General features: G+C 29.8%; 1 protein-coding gene across 2 annotated transcripts in view; it reads right to left on the reverse strand.

Moving 5' to 3' along the window:
* LOC147065735 (venom protease-like) overlaps nucleotides 1–20,343 on the reverse strand; it is a 50,488-nt gene extending 30,145 nt beyond the window's left edge. For both annotated transcript variants that reach the window (XM_085956749.1, XM_085956748.1), the window contains exons 1-2: nucleotides 20,150–20,343; nucleotides 6,028–6,137 (exon numbers count right to left, since the gene is read on the reverse strand). In XM_085956749.1, coding sequence (XP_085812875.1) covers nucleotides 6,028–6,124 — 97 coding nt within the window. In that variant the 5' untranslated portion in view covers nucleotides 6,125–6,137; nucleotides 20,150–20,343. The remainder of the gene's footprint in view (nucleotides 1–6,027; nucleotides 6,138–20,149) is intronic.
* Between the last annotated feature and the right edge of the window lie 195 nt (nucleotides 20,344–20,538).

Below are 20,538 nucleotides of genomic sequence, written 5' to 3' on the forward strand. Positions count from 1 at the left end.
GGTGGACGTTGTATTATAAGTTTTTAAGATAGGGTCTATCAAAGTTCACTCTGTGTGCTTCCATCTACTTTTATTTTGTTACTTATTTTATTTATTTTCTTATTTATTTTCTTATTTTATTTCTTATTCTCTGTATTTTTATTTTTAAAAATTATTAACACTTATTTTATGTCATGTCGTGAACGCTTTGAATTTATAATTTGTTATGTTCATTATATGTAAAATAAATAAATTTGAATATGAATAAACCCACCTAACATATCATTATAAGAATAGAGAAAAATATGCAATTACAATTAAACTAATTCGTTAATAGTAATTAAAATACCTTACTAACAATTAATTCAAACTCATGAAATTAATTAATTAATTTAGAATTTCTTTTAAATGCCTCAGTATGATAAATACCCATTGTCAATTTTCAAAAAAATCATCATTCACGTTCCAAGGTAAAACATTGACTTGTATGCTATAATATTATACCTTAAAATAAATTTACGTAGAAGATTTTCTCAGTTCATGTCCTGGATCAAAAAAAAACCTATTGATTGTGAAAGTTACAAACTATTTTTGTCTACTGATAATGATTTCAACTGTCAAGCTACAATCTGATCTAATACAGGTAATTTACTAAATACTGTCAGTATATTGGTTAAATAGATTTAAGTATATAACTTTATTTGTATATTTAAAAAAAAGTTCATTACTTTGACGTTTCTAAGAGCAGAAGTTATGGAGGTTAAAATAACAGACATTTTATACGTGAAACGTTTGTTAGATATTCGCTCAAACCGTTGGTTTTTACTCGATCAAACACACATTAAAAAAGCAATCATTTTAACCAGGATAAGATCATGTAAACGTCACATACATTATTAACAGCGATTGCAATATTAAAAAAAGACTCTGAATGCCTAGTTATAAAAAAATATTTATCAAAACCTACTTCCTATACTACTATATTAAGGCGATACTTCAGTGAAACGACAAATAATTTTCAACTATAGGCGCAAGGCGGCTCTCGTGGTGCAGTGGGTAAGGCGCTGACCTTTCACCCGAAAGTTCTGGGTTCGATTCCCGGTCATGACAAAAGCATTTATGTGTTTTTCTCAAAGCCTGGGTGTTTGTGATTGTTAAAAATTACTAACAACCACCTTATACGAAAAAACAAGGACATGGTTATTAATAATTCTAAAAAAAAAACTATAGGCGCGACGAAATTTTGGACTCGCTGGCAGTCTGAGAGTGAACATCGAGGTATGAATACGTCAATTTGTTTCGTGATGGCGACGGGGGTATTAATTCTTAAATCGTGTAAAGATTACTAAAAACGTTACCCATTTACTTTAAAAAGAAAACATGTCAATGAATATATTATTATTGTTACTGATAGAACAATAAACAGAAAATTGAATGGACGCATGTTGGATTTATATGACAAATTTTATTTCGTTCGGCATGCGTCATTTGCACCCGCGACCCGCAATCCACGCATCGCTTACCCACGATCTTTTTAGACCATGCCTCAACTGAGGTATAGCCTTAACTAAAATGACTTGAACTCATTTATGTTGATGGTACGTACATTCCTTATTTCGTTTCGCACTGTAAATTGTAGATAATAATAATTCTAATGTTTCATGCGTAAGTAAATAATATGTACCTACCAACAGTTAATTGTAATGCTTGATGTGTTCATTGAAATCTTGAAATGATTCTCAAGTTCGTATGATTCTTGTTAAATTGCATATTAATTGTGACCTCCATATTAGGTGTGACATCTATAATAACTATGATCATCGATTGCTATAAATACGTGACTACGTCGCAATGACTTCACAAGTTTTTCATAGGTACGAATCAAAGAAAATGATTTTATATTAATTTAATTTAAGCAATATAGCATATATTAAATACTACCGACCGAGGGTACTTGATTGAGTTTGAATTTAAATTTTAATGGATTTAAGTTTTCAAATAGAATAATACAAAACTTAAATCCATTATAATGCATATTCAAACCACCGCTGAGGCCAGTTCTGACACATTTGTAATAAATATAAATATGATAAAGTAACGTTAAAGTTTTAACGTTTTAAAGTAAAAAAAGTAAGCGAGATGTATGAAGCCAAGAATGAAAGTCAACGAGGAATTCGGGAAACCCACCATAATCCTAAACATCAACATTTCCCGACAAAAATGGGATGGATATGACCAATGAATGGACTTTCATTGTCACCCAGAAAGCTTTTGATGGAAAGTTATCTATTCGGGAGAATGTTTGGAGACTCTAGTTGTAGTGATCCGATGGTGTGACCTAGGATACGGAAACCGTAGGATAGCGGAGGAGATACCGGAATAGAAACGACGACTGAATAAGGCCAGCGCATACCTTGAGGTGTTGTACCACGAATGGTACATGCATTAAAAACTATCAGGACCATGGTTATCCTATTAGACGATACTCTCTACTGATTCGTTGATAATGTCCTTCTAAGTGCACGAAACTGGTCTTAATCATTATTAAATTATGTTGACATACTATATAGGTATTTTGTTTAATTTTTATTTAATATAATCGTCTTTAAATACAGCATACCTATTTGTAATTTCATTTTCATATGTTTTTAATAGCGTCTTCGATTTTTGAAAGATACATACAAGTTTATGTCGCTATAATGGATATTTAAATTTTCAATAATGTTGGATTTAAAATCGATGTTTACCAATTTTCCTAAATCGGCAGTATTAATGCACCTACTCCGCATTATTATTTTTAGTTCATCATGCAAACATTTCCATTAAATACTAATTTCAAAATGTTAGAATTTAGTTAGTAAAAAAATAAATCAAAAATCTTGAGTTAAAATGAAAAATGTATGAAATTAGTGAAATAATGCAAATAAGCAAATTATATATTTTTTAATGATATTCATATGAATGGTGATTTTGTTTAAATCGTATAATTTTCATGATTAATTGCTTTATTATTAAATCATTTGAGACTGAATTGAAAGTACACTGCGCTCTACCGACTTACTTGTTTGTTTGTTGTAAGGATAAAATCAGCACAATAATTGTCGTATATAATTATTTATATATACATTTATATATAGTAATAATTATTAGTGTATACTAAGGAGGTTGGGCTGCTGTAATGGAGGGTATTATATACCTAGTCTATACTATGTACTTCAATAATTATAAATAATACGATATTTTTGTACATACTACTACATGCGATTTCATAACGTTAATAATATGATTATATTTGCCACTACTTATATAAAAATCAAAATTCTTTTTATTCAAAAGAATACATATATAGATAAAAATAATATATTATATTATTTTTTATATGAACCATGTCTCTACCTAAACAATATTTTTTCCTTGTTCCTTGGTTTTTATCAGATAAATTTCATACCACATAATCAGTGGCGAAGGGTGGAGGTAGGCTATGGAGATCGGATATAAATAGTGCACACTGAACTTTGTCAGCTATACTTATTTGTTTTCACTGAACTAAAAATACAAATTACGAATGGTGCTGGTTAGTTTTTGAAATTCAATTAAACTCTGCCTAAACCAAATCATTATAATGGAGGTAAACTGTGGAGATTCGATAACAATTAATAGTGTACACTTTGCCATTGATACTAAATTATGTTCATTGAATCTAGAGTACAAATTGCAGATGGTGCTGAATAGTTTTTAAATTCATATTCCCTTCTCAACCCTAAAGCATAATAAGTGTATGATGTGTGATTTAATAGCATAATTTTAGATAATTTATAAATATATGAATATTTTTGACTATTTTCTATTATGACTTGGTTTCCATAATATGTAAACCATATTATTATGGTTTAATTTGTTTTTAAAAACTATCCAACACTATCCGCAATTTATAGTCATATTTCAATGAAAACAAATACGTAATTATGATAGATAAAGTTTAGTGTGCACTATTTGTGTCGGATTTCAACTGCCTACCTCCACCCTTCGCCACTGCCACATAATATTATGTGAACACTGATACAAATTAATCCACAATGTTATATGGTTTGCAGCTAAACTAATCAATAAACTTCTCTCCAGCATAACTGTAATAGTATGATTTCCTTCTCTATTGAAAAGGGTTTTCATTGAAGTGACTATAATAGTTATAATATTTCTATTCTATGTCTTGTTGATGACAGAATAGTTTCAAATTATATATCTAAAAACAATAATCAAATTTACATAATTAATCAAATTGTAGTGACCGTAGCATTTTACAATATCTTCATGTCCAAATAAAGGTCTATCTTCATAGAAGAACGATTTTCCACACCGTCTATGGTATAAATCACTTTTCAAAGAAGTCATGCTGTCTCATTTACATTGAATTGATTATAAATAAGTGATGTTATCAATCAATCGAGAATTTATTACGATAAACGGAATATGAAGATGATTCAATATATACTTCATGGATATGTTTACATACTTCTTCACATATCGACAGGTTTTAAAAGCAAATGGTATTTATGACTTTTTTAGTAGTCGGTAATGACAACATTTTCTAAAAATATGAAAAAATCATAAACGTCACGAGTGTATTTCAACTAAACCACTCAAAAAACGTGCAAATATCAATACTCACAACAACTAAGATACTATAATATGTTATTATATTTATTTTGAAAACGGTTGGAAATTTAAGTAACGTAAAAAAATTACATTAGATTCTTATACAAAAAAGTTTAACAAACTTAAAACAACAGTGTAATAAGTATTAGAGACGAAATTACGAGTTAGATATCATTTACTAAAAAAATATATTTAAATGTGTCATAATAATTATTCATAATTTTGTATCAAAATACATGATAAACGATGCTAAAATACAACGATTCATTGAACGGTTGTTTTATTATCATTTCTATATAATTTATGTACTTATATTAAAAAAAATAGTTTAATAACTTTTCCTTATATTATCATACTTTTTAGAATATCGGCATTACCTACGTTTTAAATTTACGAAATATCAATTCTATAGAAAATAAAATGAAATTATACGTTAATATTTAATTATGACAATTTTTTTTAGTATCCGTTGAATATTTTTATAAATAATACTACTAATTTCTTATGCTTATTTATATAGTGAAAAAAAAAATGATATAACACGCTTTTATATAAATTAATTTTTATAATTCCCTTCAGTTAACGAAATAAAGCGTGTTTAATTCCATGCCTCAAATACTTATTACACTCTATACAATAATACTTATTACATTTTTAAATTTAAAGCACTTTAACAAAATCTATACAAACAAATCTCTTCGATTAGGTATTAACGATAATAATATAATCAGTTAACATCAAGTTTAATTTGGTCGAAGTTAATAGGTAACTAAAAACGCTCCATCTATTTCAGTGGTTAACTTTCAAAACTGGACATGTCCAATATGTGCCGAAAATGAGTTATTATTATCTAAAACCTTATACACACTTTGTTGACTTTCAAAAATAGCCACAAAACACTAATTTAATATTGAAAAGAGGTTTCAAAAAGTAGGTTGACATTCAAATAGGGACACGTCCAACGTTGTTGACATTCAAAATGAGACATGACACTTTCAGTTAATGGCGGGACTGTATTGAGTCACGTGACCAAGTATGTTGTCATACAATCTGATAGTTTGGTTTTTGTCGCGTGCGTGTTTTTATTTGAAAAGTTCATTTATCTCTGAGTGAATAGTGGACATGTCCAGTTTTGAAAAAAATAACCACTTACTTATTAACACTCATACTCATAGATATTATATAATTAAGTTTAAAATATATTTCGAGCAAATTTACCTAAATGCAATCGATAATTGCAGGCGTTTAGATTATTTTATTAATACGTAATATACCGTTCGAAATTGTGTGTAAATCTAGTTGTTGGAAGTATTGATATATAAAAGGTTTTATTGTCAAAACAACTCGACAAACCTACGAATTTACTTAGTTACGTACATATTGCGTTCGTACCTTGAGCGTGCGTTATCGAAACGACGCATAATAGAGCAGAAATGGAAAACCATACAGTTATAGCCCACCGCACACCGTTCTCTACTCCAGTCGCCATTTTGAACCACCGTCTGTAATCAAAAGAAAACATACATATTAGAAGAAATATTTCTGGTTTTAACCGTATGTTTTAACAGAAGGGATCATTGGAAGATCTTGCTGTTAAACTCCCAGCACAACTTTGAAGGACACCTCTCGTTCGTTGCGCTACATTAGACATCTAAAATAATGCAGTAACGTGTAGATCACAGAACAGATAATAAATAGAATTCCGATAGGTTATATACCAACATAGTAAATTTTGACAAAGGGTTTTGAATGTGTGAGCGTCCTACGAAAATGAACCAAGAATTATAGGCGTGCAATAGTGTGTTTACTACACCAATCTTAAATGAGCGTAAATGCATAAACCGGGAGCAGTTCAGAGCAGTAAACTGGCCTGCGCGCTCGCCTGATTTAGTCCCCTGTGATTATTTCTTATGGGGTTATCTCAAATACCTGGTTTATAACGATCGTTCACAGACCCTTGAAGACCTACAGAATAACATCTGAGCCGAAATTGCCAATATACCGGTCGGAATGCTTGAAAGAGTGAACCGAAACTTCCCAATTCGACTGAATCAGTGTATTCAAATCAAATCAAATCAAATCAAATGTTATTTACTTTTACATAAAGTGAACATTATAAATTATTAATTTAAGACATTCACAACGTATTAACACAGTATTACATAAAAAAGAGATAAATCAGTATTAAGTTATCAAACAGTTGAAAAGTGTAAATACAAAAAATATTAATTAGATAAGTACAAGGAAGTACACCGTATGAGTGAAGCAGAACCCATTTTAAGAATTTTTAAAACAACGTCAACCTATACTCATCCTCACGTAGATGGAATATATCAACATCCGAAGCGATTTTACTAAACATGGTTTGACCTGTATTAACAATGAAGGGCGACATTTACAAGATATTATTATTTTTTTAAATGGTTTAAAATCAAATGACAGGCGAAAAATAAGAATAAAAAAATTTGAAACCTGTACAGTCTTTTGTTTCATTTTCAAAAAAGGAATTTCCCACGCCCCACCCTGTATTTAATATTTTTCAAAACGCAATGAATATTATAGCGCCCGTACACATGCATGGAATTACTGTCGGCAATTGTGCTTATTTTAAACTGTCATGACAATAACTGTTTACACGTAAAAGTGCTGACTGTCTCTCCAATCTCATTCTTCAAGAGTAAGCGAGACGCAATGTTGTCATTTTATTACAACGTTTTTCTTATGTCGTATTCTTATTTGTCCAGTGGTTGTTTGTCCGGTACAAATCTTGCAATCGATTTTTAACTAACTTGCCGACTAGCTAGATATTTTAAACTTTTAGAATATGTCAGAACACGATGCCAATGCATTTTTAAATACTTTTAGCCATCTTTAGGTAGAATTGAATTCATTTTCAATTAATTCTGTTTTGTATGAAAAGTTATTTCGATACCATTATTACCTGCCATACCATAACCCCTGGGTCCTAGCAACTAAATTAATAAATAATATATGCGTGCGTTACTATGGAAATCAGTATGAAATGACATTTCATTATTCAGTATTTCTATCAAGTACAATTTTTTTTTGATCGTTAAGTCAAGTCAAGTCAAGTTTATATGATTCAACAGAAAATTTAAAAACGTTGTACTTATATACAAAGTTCTTTTTATCTTGTAATTATTATACTACTATCTGACAGGTCGTATTGAAAAACTGCAGAATAATACATGTTTCCCCATACATTTTCTTACTGTGCACAGTACATCCATGCACGTGTAAACGGGGTGTTAATCTTCACGGGCATGTTTTTACGGTGGATCAGAACTGGAACAAATTAGTGAGTGCAATATTGACAGATTTTGCAAAAATTGATTAATTCGTTGAAATTCACGTCACAATTTCGAATAATATAAGAAACATGGCGACCTCAATTATACTCTACATCATTTTAGTGGCCTAACAATCATTTAATTTGCCGCAGTTCCGGTGTAAAAAAAGTCATACGACTAAGGTTTTTCAAATTTGCAATAATGCCTACCTACAATTAATATCTTGAACCCTGTCTATAGAGGTGAATAATTCCATCTTATCATCAGCGTTTTCGAATCTACTTTAATTATGTAACTATTTTATATTCTACTAGCTAAAGTACAAGGCTTTGCACGAGATCGCTTCATTCATTGATATACATTTATATTACTTAACATTACAATAATAATTATATTCTCCAATGTTAAAATATCTGTGTCTACTATAGGCAAACAACATGTCAAAATAAAAACAATTCTGACAACCAGAGGTACCTACCAAACAAAACAAAATTTTAATCGGATCCAAAATAGTATGGAAACTTTAACTGTCGTAAAAATTCAAAATTAGAATTGTCAAGAAGGAAAGGTTTGAGAAAACAAACTTTCTATTTTGTATATTTTATAGATAACAGTTGAGGCTAAGTAGAAAAAGGAAATCAAACAAAAAATAGTTTGAGTTTTATATATTATTCAATATAGTGTAGGAATCATGGCCCCCATAAGGAGGGGGCTGACAGGGCTCCAACCTGGGGGCCCAGCGTGGCGGGTCGACCAGTTGTGAGATAAACACACACCAGAAATTTGTTATATTATAAAAAAACCACCTGCGGCGCTATTTTACTTTTGTGCAATAAAATTTGATGTGATATGATTATCGATATATCTATGTGATAATTTACATGTGTATTATTTTATATTATAATCATTTTTAGTGTTTCCGGAATATTCAAAATGGCTATTCATCCAATATCGAAGGGTCGAATGTTACTTGGCTACCTACCACAAGAGGGAGTCGCGATCAGTGGTTCATGATAATTATGATACCGATGGCCGACAATTCAATAATTCAGGGGGATTTATTTAAAAATATAAAAAATCGCTAAAATACACGAAATACCATTTGGGGAACACTGATGTAAACCATCACACTGCCCTTAACCTTACCCTTAACAAAAGCCACAACTACCAAAAAGCAAAAGACATATATAATAAAGGTTTTTTTTATCACGAATGAAAGTGATTAATATAAAATTGTCATTGTGATTACAAATTCCAGGTCCATACCAAACAATAACAATATGTATATTTTCCATAACCAGGATTCAAACCTGGGACCAACGATGTTATAAGCCGACGCGTGCCGCTCGGTCATCGTGGGCACCCACACCGGACCCAATGACAAAGTAGTATTAAATAAATATTATTATTGTATATTAAATCATTGTGGCTATCCTTTTTTATGCTATATTTTTATAAGCCACAAATAAATAAATCAGTATGTATTTTATTTTTCACTACAGTCATAATAAAATAACACAAAGAGTCACGGTCAAGTTTCATTATCCGCTAACCTTTTAGCGAAAAAAAATAACAATGGCGTCAATTTAAAATTATCAGACCAACTTAACCGATTTTAAATCCGCAAGGATAAATTTATATTTATCTCACCTTGTAAGTATTTATCTATTTCTTGTGAGAGAGTTTATAAGTGAGTACGATGTAGTTAATATATACCTACTTAATACACATTCTCTTATTTAATATAATTAAATTAGTCGTGTCAGTTAAAAAAATATATTTAACTATTTTTTGAAGTTATACTTCTTTAGGCGCGTTTGGAAAATCAGATCAGAGTGTATTTTTGGCGTGTGACACGTAACATATAATTTATTTTTTCACAGAAAAAAACGCACTCGATTGGATTCGAACCACCGATTGTTTGATTATCAGCCGAACGCTCTACCTTTACGCTACAGTATGATACTGCAAAAGTGACGATTATACAGTATAATAGTATTATAGTTTAGAATTGTTCCTTTGCCTAGGCAGCGAATTTATTATTGTCGGCCATTTACAATTCCTTGCGTAAACAAACTATTAAACGTCAGAGTGACATTTGGTACTTTAAAAATAAAAACAACGACAAACCGTTATATAATTTAGTAATATAAGTTAAAGTGTATAGAAATAAACCAACGGCGTTCCAATACGCGGTCCTTTTTCTTGGGTGTGTAATTTAACAAAATAATTAAGAGCTAGTCAAAGAATCTAGTTTATCACAAGTTTTGTTTTTGTTTTGTTACGCCAAAGAAGTATAACTTCTAACGCGCGTACTTAAGTACACACACCGATTTTTTTTATTCAAGGAATAATTCACAATATTTAAGAATATAACATTCTAATTATTAAAATACAAAATTTTGAAAACACTTCTGAGAAAATATATTATAGCCGATAGAGAAAATCTTTTTTGAAAAAAGTAAGACACTTAGCAGGAATCGAACCTCCATCTATCGTGTTTCGCGCCCATGCACATAAACCACTATGCTATAGGTGCCATACTTAATTGCGACAAATTTTAACTAATTGCTCGTAATACTCTCTGAAGCGCTTTCTAAATTGAGTTACTATTGGCGATTAGCTTTTGTATTTTAAATCAAAGTAGATATTACTTTAATTACTAGCCGACGTCACGAATCACTTCAAGATTTTTTTTTGTAACTTAATTGAACTTGCTAATACTATGTATGTTAAAAAATATATCTAGTTAATACTTAAATCAGTCTAGTTATCATATTCCGAAAATATATAGGCCTATAAAATTTAAACGTTAATGGCACGAGAAATGAAGAGACTAGATGCTTTTGAAATGTTCTGAAAACTATATAGGTATTCCCTCAATGTCAAGCCTTCATAAGAAGATTCCTCCTCACTCGTCCTAAACGCCACAAAGTTTTTGAAAGCTATAAATTTTCTCTCATAAAAATCAGATTGCAATGGCCGACCGGTCCATCTAAGACCTTTCCTTCTTCCCTTTTAACCGACTTACGAGGACACTCCCAGAGAATGATGTACACTGTACATCATACAATTTACCACATAATCAAATATTGAAGAAACCCTTAGTAATTTCCTTTTTCAAAATCGTATCAGAAAGTTCCAAATATACTTAAGTGCGATTTTTATATACATCATCAACCACAGACCTTTCTAATTCCTATAATCGCGTTTGTATAAAAATTAGTAGATATTCTAAATAGTTAACACGGTGACACGTTTCCGTTTTTTATTGCTCCAAAATAATACGCATATCACTCGGAGCAATTCTATAAACAAGGCGGTTATCTACGATAATATTGTTGGCACAGTTAACACTTCTTACTTGATTCCAAACGGATCTGATTAGAATCTCAAATTGAACTATTTTATCCTTTGGGATCAAGGTGTTAATTGTGCTATCCAACGACATTGGACAGCTCGCTGTTAATGCAGTCATGACCAGCCGTGTTGAAAACATCACACCTGACAGTTAACTTCCCGGAATAATTAACTGCTTGAATACAACATATTATTATCATACTAATTTATCACTTTTTTATTTTTTTTGAGTTAATTGCTTTTTATTTTATTTTATTTTTTAAGAAAACAAACAATTACATTTTTAAAACAAAAATATGTTTAAATAATAATTACAAGATAAAAAGAACTTTTTATATACAACGTTTTTAAATTTTCTATTGAATCATATAAACTTGACTTGACTTGCTTAAACGATCAAAAAAAAAATGTACTTGATAGAAATAATACTGAAATGTCATTTTGACACTCATATTGATTTCCATAGTAACGCACGTATATATTAATAATTTAGTTGTTAGGACCTAGCAACCAATAATAATGGATTGGATTACGGATTTCTTCCGAAATAACTTTTCATACAAAACAAAATTAACTGAAAATGAATTTAATTCTACTTAAAAATGGCTAAAAGTATTTAAAAAATGCATTGGCATCGTGTTCTGGTATATTCTAAAAGTTTCAATGTCTAGCTAGTCGGGAAGCTAGTTAAAAATCGATTGCAAGATTTCTACAGGACAAACCACCACCGGACAAATAAGAATACGACCTAATAAAAACGTTGTAAAATAAGGAAGAATATTGAATATTTATTTACAAAAAAGTAACATTTTTTTAATATATAAGTACCTATAATAGATATATTATAATATGTGTGTTAAGAATTATTGAAACGTATACATAATATCAGTGATCTAAGATAGAACAGAAAAAAAGAATAATAATAAAGGAAAAAAAACATAAATTTAAAATTCGATTAATTTCCATTATCCAAAATTTTGGAGATAGCGCATTTAAACGAAACAGGTGAATTATTGACAGGATCAACGGTGGAGAAATACATATTGTAATTCAAGCAAGAGCCCCGAATAAGAGAGTTTTGTGTATAATTAGAATCACTGCGACTGACATGGTTTGGTTTCACGTAAATCTTGATGGACAATGGAAACCCACCCTTTCGAGTAGATTTGGCGAGTCAACAAAACCATCGATAATTTCGAAAAGAAAATAATGATCAGATAGAGTCAATGTCAACGTCAAATTTCCGTTATGTTAGAATAGCCTTGCAAGAATCGTTTCTTTTTTCACTTTCATATTATGTTTTGGATAAACCGACAGAGCTTGGATCACTAGCTATCTCTATGAACTCTACTTAAGGCTATACCTCAGTTGAGGCATGGTCGAAAAAGATCGTGGCTATGCGATACGCGGATTGCGGGTCGCGGGTGCAAATGACGCATGCCAAACGAAATTTTGTCATATAAATCCAACATGCGTCCATTTAATGTTCTGTTTATTGTTCTATTAGTAACAATAATAATATATTCATTGACATGTTTTCTTTTTAAAGTAAATGGGTAACGTTTTTAGTCATCTTTACTTGATTTAAGAATTAATACCTCCGTCGCCATCACGAAAAAAATTGACGTATTCACACTTCGACGTTCGGTCTCCGAGTGCCAGCGAGTCCATAATTTCGTCGCGCCTATAGTTGAAAATTATTTGCCGTTTCACTGAAATATCGCCTTAAATAATATGCAATGAACGCTTTAAATGCCTGCATATTATTGTAAATCACTGACCTTTACAGAGAGGTCAAGATCAGGTGAGATTTTTGTGGTTTTCCTTAAAAAATAAAATAATAGCTCAGTCTTAGATATCGATAAATTTCTCCGGATATGGTTTTGTGGCTCATGCTAGAAAGTTAGTGATAAAGCTAGTTTTAGCACGTGCTGTATTTTCAATTACTCAAACCGTTATTATATTATAAAATTTCGGTGTGACACTGATGACAATCTTTGTTTTAAATTAATTTTCCGTATTTATCTTACGACTTATTACTTGGTCACAGCTTCTGAAAATACGAAACTACTAGCTTCTCGGAACTAGTCTCTATGGGAGTAAATGTGATGTATGATTTGCTATTTGGTAGTGAAAAATAAAATTGGTATTGTAAAAAAATTTTAATTTTAATATATAATAATATTAAAGTGGGTTTAAAAAGTAATTTGTAGATAAGTTATTCAGATTTTCCGTTCCACACACTATTTTATTGAAGAAAAAAAAACATTTGGTTTGAATTTAGAATTGTCATATAAATGTAGATTATAATGCAAGTGACTTAAGATGAATGTTCGTTTGTTTTTTTTAAATCTCGTTTAAATATGTCAAATTATTATTTGAATTAGGAATTGTAACAAATAAAATTATAAATATCTGCTACTCATATAAATTTAAAATATTATTATTGTATAACCTGGCTTTTTTCTAGTGAATTTGTGCTAATATTTGATAGGTACGCGTTTTTATTTCTTCTTCTTGTAACCTGTCATTTATATTGTAGATAGATCATAATATACTTATGTTACAAAAATGTATTCTATCTATAATACTGTCACGAGGTATGGATTCCAATCCTGATTTTTTTGAAGAAAAAAAAACAAATTTGTACTTATACACTTTTGTCAATTTCTGCGTGATAGCAATCGTGATCTTTTCTCCATCCAACTGTTTCCTCATGCATCAATCACCGCTAGTGAAGACTGTGAGAAAAAAACAATGTTCTACTCAGAGAGGAAGAAAATTTCAAACAGCCATGTATCGTGTTTTTTTTTATTTATTTTAATGTTTTATAGTACTCATATTAATATTTGCTTCGTATTTCTCTCTGTTTTGTTGTCTTGTAATCTAAAGTTTATGTTTTCAACGTCGTGGATTAATAGTTTTATTTATACTTACATAATACTACGTTTTAAATAAATTAAAATTGCAACTATCCACATAAATATTCGTAATTATTGTATAATTCTATGCCCTGCTATACACCATTAGCCGTGATTCATTAAATAAAGTTGGTGAGGAATCATCCTACGACAAGAAAAACGTCGCTAAATGTATACTAACGTAGTATTTTTTGACTCTAAACTAACTATTAACCTCTAAGTGTTCATCAACAAAAACAATGCATAACAATTAGTTACTTCCTTTGTAAACCATTTTTTTTACATTATAGGTACGGTTCCATGGCATTGAAAATGTTATTACTATTTGGTTGTGTGTGATGTTTCCCTATTCGTATCGTATAATTGAGGTGTTGACGATTGAAAGAATATAAATGAACCTGTGACCAAAATTAAATAAGCAATGTTAAATTCTATATTACTGTTTTCAACATTCTTATAATGAATTCTCGTTCTTAAATAATTCATTATTACTATTCCAAGAAAAATATTGATATTTCTTTTTGTTTATTAATGTTTTTAGTATCTGAAGGAATGACAGATCAAGCCAACAACGTAGCTACATATCCATGCGATATACCTACTCCAATTTTGTGAATAAAATGCTTTATATATTTTAATATAAATATGTTTGATTCCTGTTTTACGCATATATATGAGTATATGTGGTGGTGTGAAAATTGCTCAAAATGATTTTTTTTTTCATTTTATCTCACATTTGATGTAATATTTATAATCGTTGATATTTTGATTTAACAAAATGAATACTTGATCTATAAATCAAAGAGATTTAATATTCATAAACTGAAATTAGTGTACAGTGGTACCGTGAATATGGAAAAATATTATATTGATATTGTTGGTTAGCATTAAAATAGTCATTGTAGCATACAATTACGAATATTTCTTTATATACCCCATGGTGCCATTGCAGAATAATTCCAGTATACTAAATTTCAATAATATGTATTTCCAATAGGTCAAATGGTGAGTGCACAGTGTATTTAAAGCACTTAACCTCTATTATAAACATCCCGGAATTAGTTATTTATTATAATTATTATAAAAAATATTAATATATAAACATTGTAAATATGTATATAAATGGATTATTTTAATGCTGTCAACTGTTTATGATAATAATATTATAGATGGAAAAACACTATGATTATTATATCGAATAGAATATGTCAATTTTATTGTATAAGAGGTGAGTACTTAATTAGCTATTTAAAAAAACAAATTGAATTTTACTATTGTATAAGTAATTTAATTTAATCTCTAAATAAATAATACTTTGCCGAAATTTGTAGTGTTTTGTAATATTATCACGAACATTGTAACGTTGCTACCTATTTTGAGATATTATTTACCAGTGGCGAGGGGTGGAGGTAGGCTGTTAAGATTCGACACAAAGAGTTCACACTAAACTTTGTCTGTTATACTTATTTGTTTTCTTTGAACTAATAATACAATTTGCAGATGGTGCTGGTTAGTTTTTAAAATTCAAATAAACCTTGCCTATACGAAACTATAATTGATAAAAAATATTTTGGAGATAAATTATGTTTTTACTATTGTCTACTATGGCTTGGATTAGTCATTGTTTAATTGAATTTTAAAAACTAACCAACACTACCTACACAATGTAGTCTTAGTTCAATGAAAACAAATACGTTGAAGTGACAAAGATTAGTGTGAACTATTTATGTCGAATCTTACAGCCTACCTCCACCCTTATTTACATTACGTATTTCATATGTGATAAAGAATATAATTACATATAAAATAAAAGTATAATATATTCAACAAGATATTAATCGTTTTTTGCTGGGTATTTATTTAAATTAAGTTTATTTATAATTACATACTTTTTTTACTCATCTAAATAATTGAAACAGTGAATTATTATAATGATATATCCATATCGTTTTCTATTGGATATTTGTTTAATATCAAATAATATAACAATTTCAAACTTAAACATTACCTACAACATTGTTTTTTGGGTGTCTAAGTAGAAGAGTAATTAACCGAAAATAGTCGAAGAAAGCTTGTGGAGGTCTTTATTTTGCGGTGGATTGAAATTGGCTGATGAATCAAAATTAATATTTAAACATTATTACTGTGTCCTAGTATAGTATAAGTACCTACCTATATTAGTACAAAATAATTCTTTTCTATTTTGTTTGTTTCATATTCAATAATATAATATTTTGATAATAAAACACTAGTACTAGTGACTAATGAGTATCTTTTTATCTAAAACTGCATTTACCTACTGCAAATTCCAATATTTTCCGAAGATAAACCAATATATTTTTCGAAACTAATGTGATACGTCAATATAAGCCATGCCGTATATTAGGATCTCCGTTAAAGACTGTTATAGCAAGTATAACAACCCTCTTACTCGTAAAATAAAACGCAGTACACTTTTTTTATTGATATATGACTATACTCCTCGGATATTTATGTGAACACAAATTTGGTCGATGCGATATGTAGATATAGAGCACCATTGTCGAAAACCTAACTTTCTCAATTTTTATGCTAGAGACCTGAAATTTTTACAGGACATGCACAAAAAATATGATATTATAAAAAGCTAATAAAACTTAAAACGCTATTTTCAGACTTATCATGGTTTTTCCTGGGGCCGTCGTAATATTCTTTAAATACAAGGTTCACAAAATAGTTGAATTTCTTTGTATAATAGGTAGGTACCTATATCGTAAGTTTTATGGAATCAATTTTAATTTAAATATAGGTTTTAAGCATTACTTTATGATCGTATACAATACGCGGATAATTGCAGCCGTGAATAGATTCACAAACCAGTTCAAAAAATTATTGCCTAATAAATGTTGTAGGCGGCTCTCGTGGTGCAGTGCGAAAGGCACTGACCTTCCATCTGGGAGTTTTGGTTTCGATCCCGGTGAGGACACAATATGTTTATGTGATTTGCAAGATTCACAAGCCTGGATGTTTGTGATTGTTCAAAATACAACCACCTTGTACGAAAAAGCAAGGACATGTTTATTAATAATTTTAAAAAAACTCACTGTTATATTGAAGAAAAATTTATATTTATCATGACATTACAAAAGAATTTTAAGTGTGAATTGATAATCTCCATTCGCTGCACACAACATTTAATAATATGTATGTGTAAGTATACGAGTATCTACGTATATGTGAGTGTTTCCTTTACATGAACATTTCTAGTTAGCAGCCAATTAATTATTAGTAGATATTTTATTTATTCCTGAATAATGCAGCAACCCTAAAGTAAGCAAAGGAAATGTAAAATAAGTAAGTACCACCTGACAGACGATACTGTTCGGCTAATTTTCCGTGTTTCTGTTGATCCTACTCCACTTCGGTAAGTAGCGTTTTCCATGTGCAATGATAAAACAAGACTTCACAATCTTTATATGAAAACACCTGCTCTATCTAAATACATACCGTCACTGTACAGGCCAAGTAGCCTAACCCTCAAATATCAAATTGTTCAGAAAGTGAAAAAAACTGTGCGCGTTGGATTTACTTATTATATTATATAATATTTATTTATTATTTTATTACAAATTGAGTGGCTTGCTCTGTACCTACCATATGGCTTACGTTTAGAGAAGGTTATAGCATTTGGCAGGAATATTTTTTGTCAAGTTACAAATGGCTTAAAAAATAATTTTGAATTATTTTGACATGAAATATTTTTTTGGGATTTATGATACTTGGCCAGTTTGTGGGCCGTATGTATGAGATTCCTAAATTCTTTATAAGCTATTTAACCGATTTTCCATCATATAGCGTACAGCACTGTTCATAGTCACTTTCAAATGTCATTTTAGTAGGTAACTGATACAATGCCTCGTACCTATTTCGATTACAAAGCGCAATATTTCTCATGGAGAGATAAGATGGATTTACATAAGATTACGATAAAATATCTCCGCTTAACGACCGCAAAAATAGGTACCTACTTCTGTATCTAGCATTAAAATATGCAATTGGAAGCATTCTTCAAAATATTATGGTACCTACCTATCTAGTTAATATTGTAAGATAACTGTAATAAACAAGGCACAACTCTCAAATACATTGGATACATCATTAGTGTCATACGGTGATTGGTATAAATGATAATATTATACATAGATCGTTACATATTATTATATAAATCCATTTGCATTTCTGTCATTTATTCTTATTCTGTTTTGACATCTCATAATTGAAGTGAAGTTAGTCATAATAATATTCAGTATTGCCACCAAATGGAAATGTTTACTGGCAATATTTTATCCTTTCGTACAGTAGAATTATAAAATAACTGATAAATTATTTAAAGTTCATAATAATTATTCATTTATAATTATTAAATTTATATGGTACCGTTCGCACATTTTCAGACACATTTACAATTTCAAAATTTTGAATCATTGACCGGGGAATGTAATTTTATAAGATTGCCATTATCTACTAGTAACTTAACAACGAATTACATTTGTACTCATGCATACAAACGTGCAGTATATAGCCTATAAGGTTTTTGGGAATCTCATGCATACGACCCTGTGTCAATAAGTCCATTACCATCAAAATGACACTTTGGTACAAAGTAAGGGTTACGGCAATTGGCCTGTACAGTGACGATATTACCTAAATACATTGATGTCAATATATTCAAATATCAATGCCTAAATAGCAGATATTCACTTCGGTTTATCTACAACACTGTAAATTGTAAACTATGATTTTTAATTCACATATATACCGCCAACTCTGACAACGCTGTGTTATGTTTAGTTATTATAACTGTAATAGTCGGTGATTTTATTTTTTTATTTTAAACTTGTTTACATAAATTTCCAGCATAGATAAAAATTCATATCCGAACAATTTGTACACGCGGATAGATTCACAAGCTAATTGTATAGAATAGATATTTAAAAAAAAATCAATAATTACCTCCATGATGCTAAAAAATTATGTATTAACCTATTTCATCACAAATAACAATTAGTAATTCATATTGGTCAATCGTTTTCAATAGTTCGATTTTAAACTCAATTAACCTTCTCTATACAAATCTAATAAATTCCGACTGTTCCGATAATGTCACCGTAGGTTACCATATAAGATTGACAATATTACAATTGGTTAAAATGAAATGACTATTTTGGCAACATAAATAAAACTAATAGGGTTTCATCGTCCTTATTCACTGTTTATTTTACCTATAAAGTGATTAAATAGGCATCAAAACTCAATTAAAATCATACGAGTATGTGTATATATTCTTACAGTGTACAAGTCATAATACTATCTTGATCTCTCCTCTAATTTCCATAATATCTCTTTCTCACAATTGAGTACCTATATTATGTCTCTTTGCAAAGTGTATTTATATTTATTTTTTTTTAAATTTATGACAGTTGAATTAAATCTGAAGAATATCTATCAATTAGGTATATGTATTAACTGGATAATGCCATCGATTTTGAAAATAAAAACATTTATTATGTGTAATATTGACGATTCTACAAATAGCCAAATATGAAGATGACGATATGCATATAAACTGAAATATTTGTAGTTGAATGGATTGGGTAACCTAAGGTGACATTGCAATAACGGGAATGTTAAATACGTGTTTTTTTATTTTACGTTATTATTAATTCTTAAATAATTTTATTCACCAATTATAGAGTGACAAATAAATGACACAAAATATTCTGTAATTAAAATATAATATCAGCTAAGGTTAATAATTGTATGTGAAGCTCCTATAAGTATCATTACAAACAGATTTGCTTTGTTTATCTAACTCAACTCTACAACATTGTTAAAATATACCTAATAATCCTGCCAAATAAATAAACATACTTCAATACTCACACGATATTAGTTTATTTAAATCGGGGTCAAAACCGAGGCTTTGAATAAACAAATCCACAAGACACAGTTCACGGATTCACACTAATATCACAAAAAATAACCGCGAAAAAACATTCACGTTCTTTATTGTCAAGGCTTTAATCAGCTGACCACGCTCGTACCAACACTGGACATCAATGAGGCGAATTTAACTCTTATGAAATATTTATAGTTTAAATAAAATGTTGGTAAATTAACACCGCGAGCGGGTGGGGAGGTGTGAGGATAATTTACCACGGTGGGGGGGAGGTGTGACCGGTCAAGCACGACTGCAATGCAGTGAGACATCGGAATAAATTAATAATAAAAATAATGATAGGCTTCATAGGTAAGCAAAATAAATCTTATAT

This window comes from Rhyacophila brunnea, unplaced genomic scaffold (assembly GCF_057557595.1).
Source record: "Rhyacophila brunnea isolate RB1 unplaced genomic scaffold, BYU_Rbru_1.0 scaffold_6, whole genome shotgun sequence".
NCBI lineage: Eukaryota > Metazoa > Arthropoda > Insecta > Trichoptera > Rhyacophilidae > Rhyacophila > Rhyacophila brunnea.